Here is a 19016-nt window from a genome sequence, read left to right as displayed (position 1 = left end):
GTTTCAAGGAATTTGTCGGACTACTGTTCGAAGCAGGGACATTTCCCCAACCACTGGAATTTGTTTTGTGAATTCCCCATCACCTACGGCGTTCCTCCAACGTTTGCTGTAAAAAAATAAATTAAAAAAACCCAACAGATAATAGATGATTAAAATCATTAATTTGGCCAGTTTATGAGATATCGGTCTCTTAGATTGATACTCTAACGATGCAGATCAGTGGAATTTAGCTTGTAGCGGTCAGAAAGCATTGAAAAAAAACAAAAAAAACATGTGAAACCCAACAGACACGTTTATAGAAGAAATGTCCTGGATACTTCAGAAAATCCACAGACCTCAGACGGGGCAGACTTCACTGTAAACAGCTTTCTACGGGGGAAACTAGTCCTGAGGAAAACTGTCACGCGGACGACGTCATACTCAGTCTCCCCTTCACGGGACTGTGATAAAACTTCACCCCCGCTAATCCCTGCACACACACCTGCTGTCTGGCACCTGCTGCCGCAGCAGTCCGTTCCCGTTTCATCTCGGAGGAAGATGAAAAAGGAACGCTGAGGGATAAAATAACACCTGATAAAACCTGAGGGAATTAGTCGCAGCAGAAATTGAAAGGCGAGGTCATTTGCATCCTTGTGAAATACATGGGGCCTGTGTTCTGGGTCGCTAATTAGAAGGTAAACGTTTATAAATACAGGGGGAATATTTACACCATCTACTCTTGTCTGATTTGCCGCAGACCGCGCTGCAGTTTATGCCCCGGCAGAGCAGGACCGTATAAAAAATTTTTCCAGTGCAACGAGGCTCACATTATATCTCCCTCTCCAGCTCCGCCATCCCCTCAAAAGGTCAGCGCTGCTGGGAAGGTTTCTTCTCATTGGTCTCGGCCAAAGTTTGATTAGAAAAAATAAAAAAATAAAAAATCTGCTGATCGTGGCAGTTCCATTCATATCAGTTGGTCTCGGTCCAAAGCTTTGATGTGAGGCACTGGCAGCGTCTAAATGTGTAATCCTACTGACATTTCCAACAGCAGAGTTTTTTTTTTTTCTTCCCAAAACCCGAGTTTTCATTCTCACGCAACACGTGTGACACAGCCACCCCTGAACCAGTATCTCTGATAATGTACGGGCATTAACAAATTAAAGCCCGTACACTCAGCAGCCTGGGGAAAGGACATGAGGTGGTTGTAACAAACGCACTGAATGTGAGCAACGTGATCCAAAGGGTTTGCAACACACACACACACACACACACACACACACACACACACACACACACACCCGGCGCTCAGAGAATCGAGAAGACAGACTGCCATCTGCTGGACTAATGAGTGTAGGAAAACAAATCTGGTGTCTGCAGAGTGAGCTCTATTCACACGCTGATGTGTGTGAATAGAGAAGTGTTTCCTGGGAGTTTTATTTTTATGAATTCTTTTTTTTTCCCCTTTCTGCTGCCATTATACATTTTATAATTATAAAAAAAAATAAAAATAAAAAAACACCCAAGGGGACCCAATCATCCCATTGGCCACCAATGCTAAATGTCCCACACATTTAAATTTTTGACGTGAAATAACAACACGCATTGGTCAACCAGACCAGCTCAGAAAAACCTGAGCAACTTCAAAAAGTTTTGTTTTAAAATGTGAAATGTAAAGGATGAGGCTTGGTTTTTTTTTTTAATTTTTATTTTAATTTTAGGCATTAAATCGTATGAAAGACCAAACCCAGCGATGTGTTGGTGCGTCTGTCAGTGCTGTGTGATTTTTTCTCTGTGCCTCTCAGACCCACTGGCTTCTACTAAAGATGTGCAGTATATCTTCAAATAAAAAAAATAAAAATAAATAAATAAAAGCAGCACTCAAATATTCGGTTTTTTTTTTTTTTTTTAAAGGCTAAGCAGTATTTGGGTTTTTGCACCCTGCTGCTTTTGGGGTCGGGGGTCACGCAATCAAAGCGGCGCGGCGCTGGGAACCCTTTTGTAAATCGCTCAGATTTTATTTGATTTCGTTTTATTTTTTTTTTTTATTCTTCCGTTGGTTAAAGTGGTTCCGCAGCATACACCGTAAAAGTTATGTGACTGAAGGGGGAGGTGTAGAATGATGCATAAAATCGGACAGTGCAAATGACACGCCCACCAGCAGGGGGCGCTATAAATCAAGGCGAGGGCGTTTTGGCCAGTAACTCCCACACTGCATATCGCGCTTCTCTGCATTTGGCCAAATCTCGTGATATAGGCCACAAGAATTTTTTTTTTCCTGTAAAACTGCAAAACATGCAACAACCGACTTTTTCGAACTCCTCCTAGGCTGCGAGTGCGATCTGCATGAAACTTTGCGCATTGGATCTATGGACTCATGATCACAAGTTGTTTAAAGAATTCTGAAATTTCCAATAAAATAAATAAAAAAAGTGCAAGTTATAAAAAAGAACAAGTTCCTGTAGGTTGCAGTCAAAACGCGAAGTGTCGCATATCTCGGCAACAATCGCTGCTGTTAAGCCTGAAACTCGTTCCACTAGTTTCACATGTTTGGCGCCAATCGGCCACTAGGCGGCGCACACTCATGAAGCCTATGCTAAAAAAAGATTTTCTAGCCGAACCACGCTTAGGCTGTAAGTGCGATCTCCATGAAACGCGGCTCGTAGCATCCATGTAGTCGGAACACCGTTCCGAAAACATTCCAACCTCGGTGGAGCGCCGACCCACGTAGCAGAGATACAGATGGAATGAGAGACGGACATGAGGAAAGGATTTCGACTCAGGGCCACACCGATCTTGAGCTACGGGCTAAAACAAGAACATTACTGCAACGCCACCTATGGTTGCGGTACCCCGTGTTCTGCGGTACTGAGTGGTGGGGGGAATTTGGGGACCATGTCATGAAGTGTCATGTTTGTGGTACTTGCGGTTTTTTGCTGCATGAACACTTGTAGCGGAGAAGAATAAGAACTAAACGTGCGGGCAGGTTCCAACCGTGGTGGAATGCCTCAGTACCTGCCTTTACCGCTGATATTTTACATTTCTACCTCACTCCTGTCTTATTCTTCGTAAGTGCGTCTGCCTTAAATACAAATTCCCTACTTGAGATTGACACCATTTCGACTTCATTGTGCCTGCACAATGACAAAGTTCTTGACTCTTCTTACTATTTGCATTTCTGCTGTCGTACTAATTTCTCAATCACCTTCTAAAGCACTGCCCCGACGCGTACGAAAGATGCCTCACAAAATGGTTTATAATGGATCGATCGAGTGAATTATTGACTGAAGTCTACCCAAGACAAACGCTTCCAGGGTTAAGGCTCCATTCTCTGATACTCAGCTGCCTCCACTGCCGTTGGCCTGAAACGTTTTGTTTTTGTTTTGTTTCTTCACAGTTAACTAATCTGAATCACGTTTCACAGGTCGTTTCATTCCACCTCGGAGTTTTAATCTAATCAGCAGATTGTCAGAGTGGTTCTGAAGATAATTCAAAGAACTTACATCTGTATCAGATCTGCTGTTCTGACATCTGGTTTGTTTTTTTTGTCAGCTAAACTCAATTAGAGTTAGGTGGGGGACTTGTACATTAGACAATCTTTCAGCTGGTGGGGGTTCCCAGCTGGTGGTGTGAGGCCAAACACAGCAGCTTCCTTTTCATTATATCACTTCAGAGACCAGATTACCAAAAGAGTCCACAGTCTCCATCCATAAAACCCTGTTGTGGTTTATGAACAAACTGCCAACAATGGTATTTCTTTACATTGAATTCAAAAACAACAAAAACTGGGCCTTCTTTTTCTAGTTTTTGGACAAGTATTCCCACTGGTTTACAATTTAAAAAAAAACAAAAAACACCAGCCTTCAGGGAAAAGGAGCATAGGCTCCAAACAATAGGTGAATTTTTTTAGGCTGTCCTCTAGCAATTAAACGTGAGAGGGGATACATCAGGTTGTTGGTGGCGTACCAACAGCGGGGACTCTAATTATTTTAACGTATTTAAAAGTTTTTACATCAGCCAAGGAGGTTTTGTGATCACCCGTGTCTGTTTATTTGTCAGCATAATTACTCAAAAAGTACTGAGCCCATTCTCACTGAACTTGGTGGATGGACGGTGCATGGGCCAGGGAAGAACCCACTAAATCTAGGGGCAGACCCTGGTCACTGACTATGAGTGTGAATTTTTTTTCCTCTTAAGTCTGGTGTATGTTGTTTGACACTGGCCTTGGCGGAGTTCTGCGCTCTACTGAGCACAATTTGTTATTTATGTATCTAGATCATCTACTTAGCTCAGAAAGTCATATTTGACCCCACGCCCTACCACCTACTCACCCAGCAAAGTGTTCCTCTATATTCTTTTCAAAAGGAATATCGCGTTTTATGGGAACTATTTTTCGTAGTTTTGGCCACTATTAGTTGTGAAAACATTGCACTCACTAATTTATTTGCGACAACATCCAACGGGTAAAGAAATCAGCACTCGGGCGATCAGACAGGTTGCAACAAGCCAATAGTTTATGCAGATGACCTAAACCGCTTTCTTTGGGGAGGTTAAACTGGAAGTGAGAACACCTGAAATGCAAATAGTCTCACACTGCACAGGAAACACGTGAGAGCACAAAGGCGCTAGGTGCCGTGGGTGAAAGTTGAACCAGGAAGGTCCGTAAACTGATGGATGTTTACAACACGCAGTTTGTATAATAGTCTTAAGCTTCATTGCCTTCATTTTCAAACCTGCAGGTTTGTTTACAAGCTGTCCGATCGTCTAAGGCGTCGTGTTTCTTCACCAGTCAAAACGTTTGCGATGTTGCCACGTCAGCCGAGATTATAGGTATTAACGTGGTGAGTAAAGTGGCCAAAAACTCCAAGACCCAAGCCATAGTGAACTAGTCTTACCCCATGAGTACCAGTGTGTGAGCTATGGTGTACTATTCCAATTTTTTTTTTACCCGTCAAGATTGGGACTTCCACTTCGTCACAAAAATGTATCTTACCACACGACCGTATCAGAAGAGACAACCCAGAGTCAACATTTTTTATTTTTCAGTGTCACGCTTGACAGTTTTTAAACATCAATCCACCATTAACAAGAAGTTGAACTCTGTACTTCAGACTATAACCGTTGAGAACTGCGACTACCACTTTAACTCGCTTCAGTAAGAAATGCAAAGTATTGGGGGGAGGGGGGGTGTTGCACCCTTCAAGTCAAATTAAATAATCACAATAAAAAGGAAGAAAATGAGGCAACAGAAAGAATAAGACTTTATAAAATGAGGCAAAACCATGATGTGCTTTGGTGGTTCCTTTGGCTGTGGTGCTCGTCTTTACTCTTTACTGATCACCATGGATAAGTAGTGAACACACACACACTACACACAGTAGCACCAAGCACTTCATGATCGTCTCCAGACATCTCACACAGTTCAAGTACAGTTTTTTTTGTAAGTGCTAACACAGGGCAGTGTTACTGTGAATACACAATGGAATAAGGCCACTGTACACTAAAGCGTTTGCCTCGATTCGTCAAGATACGGAAGGAAAAAAAACAAAAACAAAAAAAAACCCTTTCTCCCCGAGCCGCTACGAGACGGAGAAGAGAGTTCGGATAGAAAAGCATCAAGGTTTATTTTATTCCATGAATGGAGAGGGAATGACAGGAACAAGAGGAATTCTCTAACAGCCACAGTAGCACTTGGTGTTTCAGAAGAGTATTGATAAGAAACAGGAGAGATGTCCGAGGACTGAGGGTATTAGTGTGTGTTGGTGTGTCAGAGGAAAAATAAGATGGTGATGAGACAAACTTAAGTTCTCAGTTGAAATAGAGGGTGGGCTGTTGCTTTGAAACGTACGTCTGAACAAAGACGACAAAATGTTCTATCTTTCGCACCCTCCAGATGTGTACAAGCTCCCATATAAAAACTACTGAACGGGAGCTGTGGGGTCGATGCCATTTTTAATGGGGCAGCAATTTTGGCTGCAAAGTCCCGTTTCAACCAGAAGTGACTGATTCAGCAGCAGCTGATTGGCAACTTAAGAAAAGCAGAACAAGGCGTTTCAAAAATGAATCACGTGGATTGACACAGGATGCAACTTGTGAAACACATTTACCACTTGATATGGAAGGCTATTTAAGGGGGGGGGGGGAAATCACACACACACACACACAGAACTGTCTCTCTGTATCCCTGAAAAGTTGATATATGGCCAAAACCAAAATGGCACCCCAGAGTGCACCCTGGCCAAACTTTCCATGTGCTACCACCCACCAGAAACACCATCACCCTTCTAACCACACCTCCTCCTATTTCTTCTTCTCATCCTCTTCCCCCAGCCAGGTAGTGGGGCTCAGTAGCGATAGTGGTCCGGTTTGAAGGGCCCCTCAGTGGGCAGACCCAGATACTTGGCCTGCTTGTCTGTCAGCTTGGTCAGCTTCACCCCCAGTTTATCCAGGTGGGCGGCTGCCACCTGCTCATCCAACTGATGAGAGAAAGACAGAAACGAGAGACAGCAAAGATCCCGTTAGAGGGAACTGGTCTTTTTTTATTGATTCATTTTTTTATTTGATAACATTTTTTTCTTCTCTCTAATCTTGCTTTTTTGCATATTTTATTTTTTGATTGTGTTTTGGCCGTCTGACGGGTGTATTTTTTCCTCGAGGTAAGTTGCCTCTGTCTCTTGAGAGCAGTGATTGCTTATTTCAGTGTGAGGCTGCAACTAAAATCATTTTCATTACGGATAAATCTTGTTTTTTGATTCATTATTCTAAAAAAAAATAAACAAATAAATAAAAATCAGAAACTACTGAAACATGTCAATTTCCCAGAGGGTAGGTGAAGTCTTCATTTGCTTTTTTTTTTTTCTTTAAAAAACAAAATTAAAAAAAATGCAGTAATCCCTCACATTTGAGAATCTGGAACGAATGAGTGCTTGGCATTTCTGCTTGATAAATTACGATTATGGCCGCTCTTAAAAGGGTCAATGAGATTTTGGGCTTGTGAACTTCAAAGTAAGACATGCATGCGCTGAAGTTAAAAGTGCAAATTTTGGCCCTGCCTTTACTTTTGTGTCATACACTGTGTGAAAGTCGGCACTCAAAGTTCCCACACAGTCTTCTGCTTTGAGAACAAAGAACTGCTTTTGTCGAAAATCTGAGCCTTTGCACAAATTAAGTATTCCAAAACACACATTTTTTCCCCCACTGGTTGATAAAGGTTGGAATTCAATCAATCACAGGCTTTGAAATAATTTCTGAACTTAATTTCACAAGCTCCAAATCTTGCTGACCCTTATTTGAGCGCATAGACGATTAATCCAAATAGCTTCAGATCAAATATTCAGAAGTATTTCAAAGTAGCCTCAATGAACCATTTGTTTCTGCAGCTTGGGACAACCTACCTGAAGCACGTGCACTCAAAAACATTATTTCTTCAAAAATCAAAACGAGGAAAGTCAAATATGATTCAACATCCACTTAAACATTTAAGGCCTTTTCTGAGAGACTGTTTGGTCACAAGTTATTTTCTATTCACGTACAAGATAGTTTAATATTGTCGATGTGATGGACTACATAATGTATGTTTTGTGTGGGTTCTGACCTTCTTGGGCAAGAAGTAGACTCCCACGGGGTATTTGGCGGTGTTCGTCCACAACTCGATCTGAGCCAGCACCTACAAGACCAGCACAGATGGTGACAGTCCTACAGAAGTGTTTTTAATGAAGTACCCTGGACACAGCTGCAGTGTTATTAAAATGTCAAGGCTGTAAAGTGAAATCCTTAAGGTCTTCTGTGATTTCTCCAGGATCTAAAAATACCATGTTGTTCATGACTTAAAAAAAAAAAAAAAAAAAACAACAACAACTTAAAAAGCACATCGACAGCAATGTGAGGAAAATTCATTTCATCTGTCAGCCCAATTTTACTGAATGCAACACTGCCATCTCTCCCTTCTCTGGCTCACACAAACTCACAGTACCTGATTTGTGAAGGAGTTGCTCATGACGAAGGACGGGTGTCCCATGGCACAGCCCAGGTTGACCAGTCTGCCCTCGGCCAGGACGATGATGTGATGACCGTTCTTCAAACGATAGCGATCAACCTATGGGGGGGAGGAGGAAGAGGAGGATTACTGCTGCTGTGACAGTCCAGACATAGAAAGACAGATTGATGCGGCAGAGGGAAGCGCAGACCGAGCAAGAATCCAGAAGAAAAAAAAAAAAAAAAGTGAACTTTCGCCATGTGAAATTCCTTTGGTATAAAAACAAAATAATAAATCTGTTTTAGTTTTTCCTACCTGAGGCTTGATGTTGACCTTCTCGGCTGCGTTTTTATTGAGCCAGCTCATGTCGATCTCACAGTCAAAGTGTCCAATGTTACAGACGATGGCGTCATCCTTCATGTTCTCAAAGTGGCTGAGGGGTAACGCGCACAATAATTAACACGTCGCGTGCTATCGCGCAAAAAGGTAGACGTGTTTGTATGAGAATTCAAGCATACTTCATTGGCAGTGGAAACGTCTGAGGTGGTTGAACTTACTGTCCCAGGATGATGTCCTCACAGCCAGTGGTGGTGACGAAGATGTTTCCTTCCTTAGAAGCCTCATCCATGGTGGTAACCTCATAACCTGCACCGCAACAGAGAGAATGGCGGGGTTTTAAATAATGGGGCCATTTTGAAGAGAAAGTCCTCTTTTTTTTTTTTTTTTAAAGAAACGTATTTTACTTCGGTATACATGTTTGGTACAAACAAACGTGTCTCATACAATCTTGTCAGCTCTGAAGTGCAGCATAAAGGGCAGATCTGACTCCCAAATCCAAAACGTAAAAGACTACACACAGTTAGCAAAAGTATTTTTTGCACATCTATGCGGTCTATCCATGATGTTTAAAATCAGCGTTCACGGCCTCAATATGCTGTTGCTTCGGCCGTCATCACCTACCCTCCATGGCGGCCTGCAGGGCATTGATGGGGTCGATCTCGGTGACGATGACACGAGCGCCGAACCCACGCAGAGCCTGGACGCAGCCCTTACCCACGTCGCCGTAGCCTGCCACCACCGCAACTTTACCGGCGATCATCACGTCGGTGGCTCGCTTGATACCGTCGATCAGACTCTCCCTGCAGCCATACAGGTTGTCAAACTTACTCTGCAGGAGGTAGAGACAGAAAAAACAAAAAAAACATTATGTACATTATTCAACAGGATGTCGAGCTTTTCCGGCCAGAAAAGAGGCGAGACGGACGAGTTCCCACTGTGGGCCTGGTGTCAGATTCAGAGATTTTTCCATGAATTTCACTCTTTTCCTCCAACCTTCAAAACTATCTAACGAAAGCAAGTTATGCAATACCTTCTGGTGTTTCCTGACTAGGTCTGAATTTTTCTGTGACAGCAAAGAAGCAAGGTCGACTACCAGTGTTACGGGAATTAAAAAGAAAAGCGCTGCAGTTCAGAGCTGCTTTATTTAGCAGTATAATTACTGTAGTGAAAGCACTTCACTCAGTACAAATGACAGATTATTTCAAAATGTCTACAACGGGTCACGTTGCACTGAAGAATCTTATGTGATAGAGTAAATCAAGACACACACTTTATAGTAAACTACATCCACCAGTTTAGTCATTTGTAAAATGTGACCTATCCTTCAACGCACATGTTGATGATGTTATTTAACATACGATCCCTTCATTAATGAAGGGTTCCGCTAACCAGGATCAATGTATTTCTATCCCCCCTTCATCGTATTCACACTGGTTAAGGTCGAACCTGGTTACCTTTGTGACAGAGTCGTTGACGTTGATGCCGGGGATCTTCAGCTCGCCCTTCTTCATCATCTTGTACAGGTTGTGGACACCGGTGGTGGTCTCCTCCGACACTCCACGGATACCTGAAAACACGGCGTAAATATGGACACTTGTCAAAAAACATCAAACTGTACATCGTCATATTTTAGGGACTGGTTGAAATATGTATTGCGGAGACAGTGAAGAAATGACCTCAGTTCAAGGCGCAGCTCTTGAATCGATTTTTTCAACATGAAAGAGTATCCATAACACTGTGCATAAAGCAAACGTGAGTCAAGTAAGATGTTCTCGTGCCATGATAATGCACATTCCGACCACAATGACTGAGCTGCCAGTGGTTCCTCTGACAGTAATGTAGCAGTAATTTAATAACAGGCTTTAATTCATGTAAATACGTTTGTTAAACTGTGGGTGGTGAGAATCACTCCGAGTCCTCCGTGTGTTGTAGAGTCCCAGTGCAGACCACCACCAGTCTCTCTCTGCCACCTTGTGACACAGCTGCAACACTGACAGTTGGGCTGCAACGCCTCAAGGGGCATAAACATCAAGACTATTACTCCATTAACATATTATCAATTGTGTGTGTGTGTGATGCGATTGATATTTAGTGAGATATACCTTAAATTTGGAAATTATCTCAGTATTCTTCCCGATTGTACACACAAATGACTGAAAAGGCACGAGTCTGCCTCAACACAAGGAGTCAAAATCTTTTCTAATACCAAGAGGAAACAGATCCAAGATAAAGATTTTGGAAAACTCTACATTAGCATCACGAGTTAATGTATTAAAAATAGTTAGAGTGAATTTTAAGTTCTAATGTATGTAACATGAATGAGTTTCAGTTGTTGTATCAACCAGCTGGTGTCAGACCTCAACCAACATCTAATGTTGAACCAACATCCTAAACCCTACTGCAGCTTTAAAAATTTAATTCAAAATGATGAAATGGACAGTCATGACACGCCGCCGCACTGAATGCTGGGATAGCTTCTGGTCCAAACTAGCGTCCTGCAGCAGCCACCTGACTCGTAACTAACCAGTCATCATCTTGTGAGCCAAGATGCGGAAACAGCCCGCATCTCCTGGCCAGGTATCGCTAGCAAGCGTAGCTAATGCCCCTAAGCGACACGTCGCTGATATGATCGACAACATATAGAGCAGCCATTCATTAATGTTTTTAAATGTTAGCCAACTTAAACTAGAGAAAAAAAATGAAATTAAAATAAATAGCAACATTGTATAATAAAACTGTGTGTGTGTGTGTGTGCGTGTAAACAAACCCACCTGCCAGCAATTTGGGGTACTTCTGGTGGACCAGGTTGGTCAGGTCTCCTCCGTCGTCCAGGATCATGTTGAGGGGCTGACCGTCTTTGAAGTACAGAGTCTGTTCGATGCACCACACGTACTCCTCATCCGTCTCACCTTTCCACGCATACACTACACACAGAGAGACGCACTTTCTCAGTTTGCTTTCGTCCCGAGAGAGAGAGAGTCAGGTGAGAATATTCCCACCCACTGGCAGTGAGTCTAAAAACGGTCAGTTGAGAGAATCACTGAGTCCTCAGTATGTTGCCGAGTCTCAGTGCAGACCCCCCCCCCGTCCACTCCTGCTCTCTGACCAACTAAAATAGTACTTTAACAAAACTGAACCCACAAATTAATTGCTCTCGTTTACAGGTTCGTTTGTTTCATTTTTTCCTCAAGGCCAAAAAGGAGAGCGAGATTTGTTTTCAGATTTTATCCAGCACTTAATCACAGTTACAGACCTGCTTCATACATGTGTCTGAATGGGAAGTACTCTTTGGCTCAGACTGCTAGAAAGTGATAACACACAGAGGTGGTGCGTGTTACCTGGAATGCCAGCCTTGGCGATTGCGGAGGCCGCGTGATCCTGAGTGGAGAAGATGTTACAGCTCGACCACTGAACCTGAGGGGAGGGAGGAAGAGAGGGAGTCAAGGGGAGGAGAAAGAAGAAAGCCACGCAGAGCTGAGACTTTTGTGTCTAACTTTCACTTCATCATTTGACTGAATTAATGCCTCAATATTACATAACTTACTAGTATTAGACTCATAGCCTTTAATTGAAAATAAAAAGAAAAAAAAAGGTTTCGCTGCAATGCAATTGCTCAGTGCATTCACATAAATTTAGGTGACCTGGTTATTGACGGATTCCTGCAGTAACCTGGATCTATAAACAATGTGTGTAAGTTAATGACAGCTTCTTGACTATGTCTAGATTTAACTGGGCTGCTGACAGGATTTTTACATTTGAACATGTGCCTAACAGTAAGTGTAGATAGGAGTCTTATCTCTGAGACCACAGAGCTGAGGGCTGAGTAGGAAGAGCATTACCCGTGGTGTTATCTTTGTATGAGACTTTAAAGTCCAACTAAAAATAGGGAGAGAAAAAAAAAAAAAAAAAAAAAAAAAAAAAACTTATCATAGCCAGGTTTTGCATTATCATACTTTGAGTTCTACCTGATTACTTTGACAGGTATGGCCGCAACCTGTGCGTAACTGGGTAATTTAACAACTTCACAGCTATAGCTACACTTAGTGTGTTAAACTGTGGGTGGGGAGAATCACTCCGAGTCCTCCGTGTGTTGTAGAGTCTCAGTGCAGACTACCACCAGTCTCTCTCTGCCACCTTGTGACACAGCTGCAACACTAACAGTTGGGCTGCAACGCCTCAAGGGGCATAAAATTATTTAGTGTACAACAATGTGAACATTAATATTATGCGATTCATAGTTTGGATGTTTATTTTTACTAAATCATATCTTGAATCTTTACTCTGGCTTGGATCATTTGGTTTAACTTCATTAAAACAGGACAAAAAGCACATGTAGTCAGGATGACTGTGCACTGTGTCTGGACCAACTGCACGAACACGAAATGAATGAATTGCCAATTTATTGTGAACCGAGTCTGTCAATACACACTGCAGTACAGCTATATAGTGCCAAAACACACACTGCTGCAACTTTAAAAAGATATCAAAGTGCAGGCCACCTCCATGTAAATTTTTTTTTTTTACATTGATCGGTTTCCTCACAAGAACCCAGGTACTATAAAAATCAATTTAAAGTCAAGCACCATTTAAATACTAAGCATTTAAAATTAGACCTTTTCAAAATATAAAAGACAAGAAACCACCAAACTTTGGTAGTATGGAAGGTAGATTTGAAGAGTATCACCACCAAAGACGGAAGTAAAATCAATTGGAAGAAAACCCAGGCTGAGAGAGCCGGTTGTTATTTATTCTCTGTTGGTTCTCAGGCTGCAGGTTCCTGCAGGATCATACCAGCCCCGGTCAGACAGATAAAAAACAACATGATAACAGAACACACTAGCCTTGACACAGATGGAGGGAGAGAGAAAATCCCAGACTCACTGGACAGTTTGTTCTGAAAAATGGATCAATAAACTTGTCCTCTTTCATTAACTACTACTGTTGTTTACTCCTGCAAGGCAGAGGAAGACGGAACTTATACTGGACCATTTACACAGTCTTAAAAAAAAAAAAAAAACTGCACTGAGCCATCAGTGATCTACAACCAAGATGCTCTAATCAAAGAGTATTTGACTAATCTATATACACTCATGCCAAAACAGCTAATTTGTTTAAACGTGTTAATAATTTAGAATCTACTGCCCCATACCTCACACAGACTGAATCTTTACACAAACCAAGAAGAAGTAGTCACACAAGGATAAAGAATAACTAAGCCAAGCAACAGGTCTTGTCTCAGAGAAGAATTTGACTGGACAGGGCAATGCACAACCTAAAGAAAAAAAAAAAGTAAATCCAAAAAAGGTCTTATTTTGTTTACACTAGTTTGTAGAGTTTGGTAAGTTTTGTTCCGGGCCGGTTGAGTGCTGCGGCCGACGGATGAGTCATAAGCAAGTAAAATATATATGTGTCTGCATCCATTCTGAGATGAAATACGTCAGCCTTTATCCACTGCAGAATGGGGCAAAGCTTCAACAAGACTTTTGTTAAGCATCCTCCTCCTGCAGGTGCAGCTGGTACACAGTAAGGAAAAATGTTTTTCTGAAAGTCATAAGCGATCAGCAGATGCTCGCTGGGTGAAGAAATTTACAAAAAGCAGCTCGTAAATGTTACCTCAGCGCCGAGGGCAGTGAGGGTCTCGATGAGCACGGCCGTCTGCAGGGTCATGTGGAGGCAGCCGGCGATACGGGCACCCTTCAGAGGCTTGGACTGGCCGTACAGCTCCCTCATCTTCATCAGACCGGGCATCTCATTCTCGGCAATATCAATGGCCTTGCGTCCCCATTCGGCCAGGCTGATGTCAGCTTGGAGAGAGACGCGGAGAGACAACAGGATGTTGAAAAGAGAAAATGTTCAAAAATGTGAATATTACAATTTTCTTTGTATATTAATATATTCTTGCCAAAAAGCCACCTCAAGTCTTCACCATTGACTCAGTTTCTTTAATCGCGTTTGAACTGGACATGTCTGCAGATTACAGTTGGATTTTAAAAAAAAAAAATTATTTTTTTTTATTTCAAAATCATCACCTAACAGTAACAACAGGTCCTCTCAATGATCAAATTAAACTCTCTAGATTTGAATATGGCTTATTATCCAGTAACAACTAACCAACCCAAACAGTTTTGATTAAGCTCTTATTTCAATTGACAATAAAACTAAAAGCTTGAAAAGGGTGCTGAAGGTGTCCAGATTTGCTGGAGACACATGACTCAAGCTGAGACACAAAACAATGATGTTCATTTTATTTCCCACTGCACTTTGTTATCTCTCTTCCTGAAAATGAATGTGGTTTTTGCAGGACAGCAAATGTGCTTTAGTTTAAATAGAGAAGTCCCGTGAAAACTGAAAATGTTTCACCTTTTGCATGTAAAATACTGTGTCACTGTCTTACATGTGACTGAGTGACCTTCCCCCCGCTAACTATGCTGTTGCTGTAGTGGGAAAATTAACACAACCACTGCTGCGCTAAAAAGACTGAGGTCTGAAAAATGTCAACTGTCAGAGAAAATCATTACGCGAGAGGAATGAGAGTGAGAGGAATAGACTCGCCACAGTGAGTCAGTCAGCTGACTAGTGGCCACTGGGAAACTGAGCTGTCTACAGACGTCCAACTGAACAAAAATTTTGGTGAGAGGCCAAACGCTGTTACATTGTCACACTGCTACGGGATGATGAGAAAACTGCAGCCCAAATTCATTCACTAAAGTCTTGCTTTACCAATGTTATTTTGAATGGCGCACAGTGCAATCAATGCGAAGGATTAACGCCCCCACCCGACAACCGCAGCGCCTAAGCCACTTCTTGTTCCATCAGCAGCACTTTGTTCTCATGATGCTTTGCGCAAAGTGTGTTGTGCTCCAACCGAGCTGCTGATCATTTCAGCTCAATGAAGGTTAAACCCTCCGTGTTCCAAAGAGCAGAGGCACTAACGCAGCGAAACACTCACGTTTAGAGCTGCACAATGCAACGTCGGGGAACAAAAGAAAAGCTGCCTTTTTCGCAGTTTGTAAAAAAAAAAAAAAAAAAAAAGAAGATAAAACGCCTGTGTCAAAATCAGGTGGTGGTGGGTGGAGGAAAAAAAAACCACCACCAAGCCAAAGAGCCCAGTGCTGAACAGTGCTGCAGGGTAAACACCAAGCTGCTAATCACCAGCTGGACCCAGCAAAGAGCCACAGCTCTGCATCTCCATCTGCTCCTCTAAATCATACAGTACTTTTATCTGAAATCCAACATGTATCAGAGCAGGAACACAGGGCCTGGCTTTTCAAAGAGATTGCACAGTATTGTAGTTCTGCAGACTGTCCACGTTTCTCCACGATATAAAACAAAAAAAGAAGCATTGGATTTAGCAAGAAGCGAAGCACTCAGTTTAGTGCCGCAGGTAGACCAAAGGGTGCGGGATGAGAATCCCGTAGTACAACACAGCCTTCACTGCTATGGCCACAGAGGCTGCGGCCTGTTCAAACACACCTCAGCCGGCCTGACTGCACTAAGCCAGCACTGGGCTGAATGACTGGCCAGAGAGAGGATTAGGAACACAGCTTCGACGTAGGGACTAAACTAAAACTCGAATTATGAATTCAAACTTTTCAGATTTTAAATGAAAACTGATTAATTAATGTCAGGACCTCGTGGAGGCGAAAAGGTTTCACTAACTTCTTCAGACGAGGGGTCAGAGTACAATATCTTTGTGGCTGTGAAGCGTTGTGTGGTCTTGGGGTTCAAATCCCATTCAAAGTCACCTATAAATAGTACAGAATTAGCGTTTTAAGTGCAGTTATCCACCAAAGGCATGATATAGTTTATAGCAACGGGTGCGAGTGTCGTCATGACCGAAGTAAACTTTGTGCCAACAGTTCAAATCGGGCCAGTCATTTGAAAGAGAACGGAGCCAGGCCTGCATGCAGATATTAAATCTTTTATGCTCTATTCAAACCAAGGCTTTCAGTGTTGCACAGATACCCTCAGCAGTTTGAGAATTCAAAGAGCATACGTTTGATAAGTGATATTTGGCTGCAACTAAATCATCTTCATTAAAAATTGATTAATCTGCAGATCGTTTTCCTAATGAATCACCTTCTCATTTAGTTTATAAAATATAACAAAATTTGGAAAAATGTTCCAGGTCTCCAGGAACCTAAAGTGACGTCTTCAAGATGTGTTGTTTTGTCAGACCAAAAGTCCGAAGACATTTCATTTACTATCGTAAAGTAACCAAAAGGGCAGAGGCTACTCACATTTGAGAGGCTAGAACCAGCAAATGCAAAATTTGCATTTTTCCGCGAAAAATGATGCAAACTATTGATCGAAAAATGCATTCTAATATAACGCTTTAATGATCATTTGTCCCTCTAACCCCTGCTGCAAAACTACTGAGCTGAAGCGTCAGAACTGTAGGAGGAAAATTTGAGGGACTTTGCCCCGGGGCTATCTGTTAGTAGGACATTGTGCAACGTCTTCTGCTTCTCAATCCGCCGCTCAACATGTACAGACCCAGCAGTCACGGCAGGCAAACAGGTGTCACATTTGGTGTATATGTCACAATTGTAGTTATTCTAGTGAATGATACATGTTTTCTGCATCCCACATCCCACATATTCCGTGTGTTTTCTGCCATAATCACCTGAACGCAATTTGTTTTTCAAGTGCATTTTTAATTTCTAAATGTAAATCTGTTACAGCACCAGTTCCTTTGTATTTCTTTGGTCTTTTTTTTTTTCAGTCATATGGTTCCTGGAGCCAAACAAAGACACCCAAAGCAATTTAAATTAAAAAAAAAAAAAAATTATGAAACAAATTTCGTAACAAAATTGAATCCAATAGATTTAGTTCTCGAAACTGTTGCACAAGAACACCACGTGCAGCCCCAGCATTACTACAGCTTGTAAGTTACATACGGTGCAGCTCTGTAGCTGCCTGCTCCTGTCACTCATGCAATTCTGGCGGTGAGGAGCCAGGCATCACGGGAATTGTAGTTTGCAGAACACAGACGCGCGCGTAGGAGCGGATCCCCTTCGTCCCCGCAAGTGAACTACAACATCCAGAGGCTGAGGACTTCGCTTCTGTCCACAGCGAAGCCCATGCTCGGCGCCAGTGCGACTGTTACATGTCGATTCATTCTGGGATTTGAAATCAATCGAGTCTGCAAACTGCGATTGTCGAAAAGTGTCAATTTACAAGTTATAAGCGAAAAAGACTGTAACGGAAAAACATGCTCAACATCCTGCTAGCTACATCACAATAACAACATCTGACAATTTTCCACAAGCTAGCAAGTTAGCAGCAACTGAGCCAGGAGAGCGCTAACGTTATAAACCCTGGAAATAATAATAATTTGTTTGTTTTTTTTGAATCTATCTTAAAACACCTGAATACATCAGTTTCATTGCACGGTGGGAGCTTTTAGGCTAAATCCGGCTGCTGTAAGAGCACTTACCGGTCACGCACGTTACCATAAACAGCATGCTAGCTAGCAAACCGCCACCCTACTTCACGGACCTTGACTTACAATCACAGTTAAAACGATAAACCTTGACACTGACCAACTTTGAAGGGAAGTTTCTCAGACATGGTTGTTTTCTGGTGTTTCGTTCCGGGCCGGTCGAGTGCTGCGGTAGCCTGGCCGACGGGTAGAGGTAGAGAGGGAGGGACGCAAACATGACGGCTCGGTTTTTATCGCCGGAGCAGAGTTTACGCCGAAAGACCCTGAACCACTCCGGATTCCTACTGGCTACAGAGAGTCCCGCCCCGCGTATGAGCGATTTGATTGGATGAGGCCCGACGTGGGCCGGTCGACCAATGACAGACCGAGTGTTTGGAACAAGTTTTGTCTGGACTCGGTTGGTGTTTTCCCGGTTTGGCCAATGAGTAACTACAAACTACTCCATTCTGTTTTACAACACCGACCGATGGTTGAATGAGATATTGTAGATTGCACAAGCACTTAGAACACATTTCATTCCACTCACATACTATGTAATCTGAACGTTTAATAACATTAATGGTGTACTGCAAGTTTTTTCCTCCGTGAAATGCGTGTAACCTATGTACCGGAGAACGGTTCGCCATAACACAAAGTAGCATGTTTGTGTCAGCTAAACCACCAACCACAATGATGTGGCGGAAAGAAAAAAAAATCTGGGCCCCATACATGTGAGGCCTCCGTGGGCCCCACCTCCCCTGTTAATGCATCCGGAGTCACGCCCGTAGAAATAAGTGAATCAACAGGTACGTACATGCATCTGTAGTATTAGGATAATTAGTAATGAACTGTTTATAACACATTTGAGAAACTCTGTGCAAGCTAGGTATATTTCAGCTCTCTTTTTCTCAACGTATTGTGATAACTGTGTGAATTTCTTTCACTGTGAAGTTTTAAGACATTATAGAACATTGTTTCTTTTGTTGTTTTTGGGGGGTCTTTATCATTCCTTGAGCATAAATCAAAGGAAGGAAAGCCGTTTCACTATTGCCCAACACTGTGAATGGATTCCCGTATTTCATATTAAAAGACACGAAGAGCAGACTTCAGTGACATTCGGTTTAATTTATAGAAACAATGTGAATTATTTTACCAGCAGGTGCCGTCTGTTAAGACACAGAAGTCGTATGATGCAACTTTAGAAAACCTAAATCGTGCCTTCAGGTTTCCAAAGAGAAACCTTTTTGTAGCGTTTCTATTCTTGATTAAGGATCTTTCACTCCGCTCTTCCTGTTGATCGCT

At 42.3% G+C, this 19016-nt stretch overlaps 1 protein-coding gene and 2 non-coding genes across 4 annotated transcripts in view; all 3 read right to left on the bottom strand.

Annotated features, from left to right (window-relative positions):
• The window catches only part of ahcy (adenosylhomocysteinase), a 25025-nt gene extending 7054 nt beyond the window's left edge, over positions 1–17971 (bottom strand). The window contains exons 1-11 of one of the 2 annotated variants that reach the window (XR_005709803.1): positions 17836–17971; positions 13904–14094; positions 11629–11704; positions 11062–11214; positions 9745–9857; positions 8912–9119; positions 8509–8596; positions 8267–8384; positions 7949–8071; positions 7571–7642; positions 6271–6452 (exon numbers count right to left, since the gene is read on the bottom strand). Coding sequence is in view for 1 of the 2 variants with exons in the window: in XM_040159163.1 (XP_040015097.1) it covers positions 6321–6452; positions 7571–7642; positions 7949–8071; positions 8267–8384; positions 8509–8596; positions 8912–9119; positions 9745–9857; positions 11062–11214; positions 11629–11704; positions 13904–14094; positions 17836–17863 (1302 nt within the window). In the remaining variant the exon portion in view is untranslated. Of the gene's footprint in view, positions 1–4981; positions 6453–7570; positions 7643–7948; positions 8072–8266; positions 8385–8508; positions 8597–8911; positions 9120–9744; positions 9858–11061; positions 11215–11628; positions 11705–13903; positions 14095–17835 lie in introns of those variants that run through there. The other variant, XM_040159163.1, reaches the window with a different exon arrangement.
• LOC120783520 lies at positions 10179–10314 on the bottom strand. The gene has a single exon (XR_005706353.1). It is a non-coding gene; the product is annotated as a small nucleolar RNA SNORA17 (small nucleolar RNA).
• LOC120783511 lies at positions 12343–12478 on the bottom strand. The gene has a single exon (XR_005706345.1). It is a non-coding gene; the product is annotated as a small nucleolar RNA SNORA17 (small nucleolar RNA).
• Positions 17972–19016: the final 1045 nt, after the last annotated feature.

The sequence above is a fragment of the Xiphias gladius genome, chromosome 21, assembly GCF_016859285.1.
Source record: "Xiphias gladius isolate SHS-SW01 ecotype Sanya breed wild chromosome 21, ASM1685928v1, whole genome shotgun sequence".
Lineage (NCBI taxonomy): Eukaryota > Metazoa > Chordata > Actinopteri > Istiophoriformes > Xiphiidae > Xiphias > Xiphias gladius.
The sequence above is the reverse complement of the archived record's forward strand: the minus strand, read 5'-3'. Positions and strand labels throughout refer to the sequence as shown.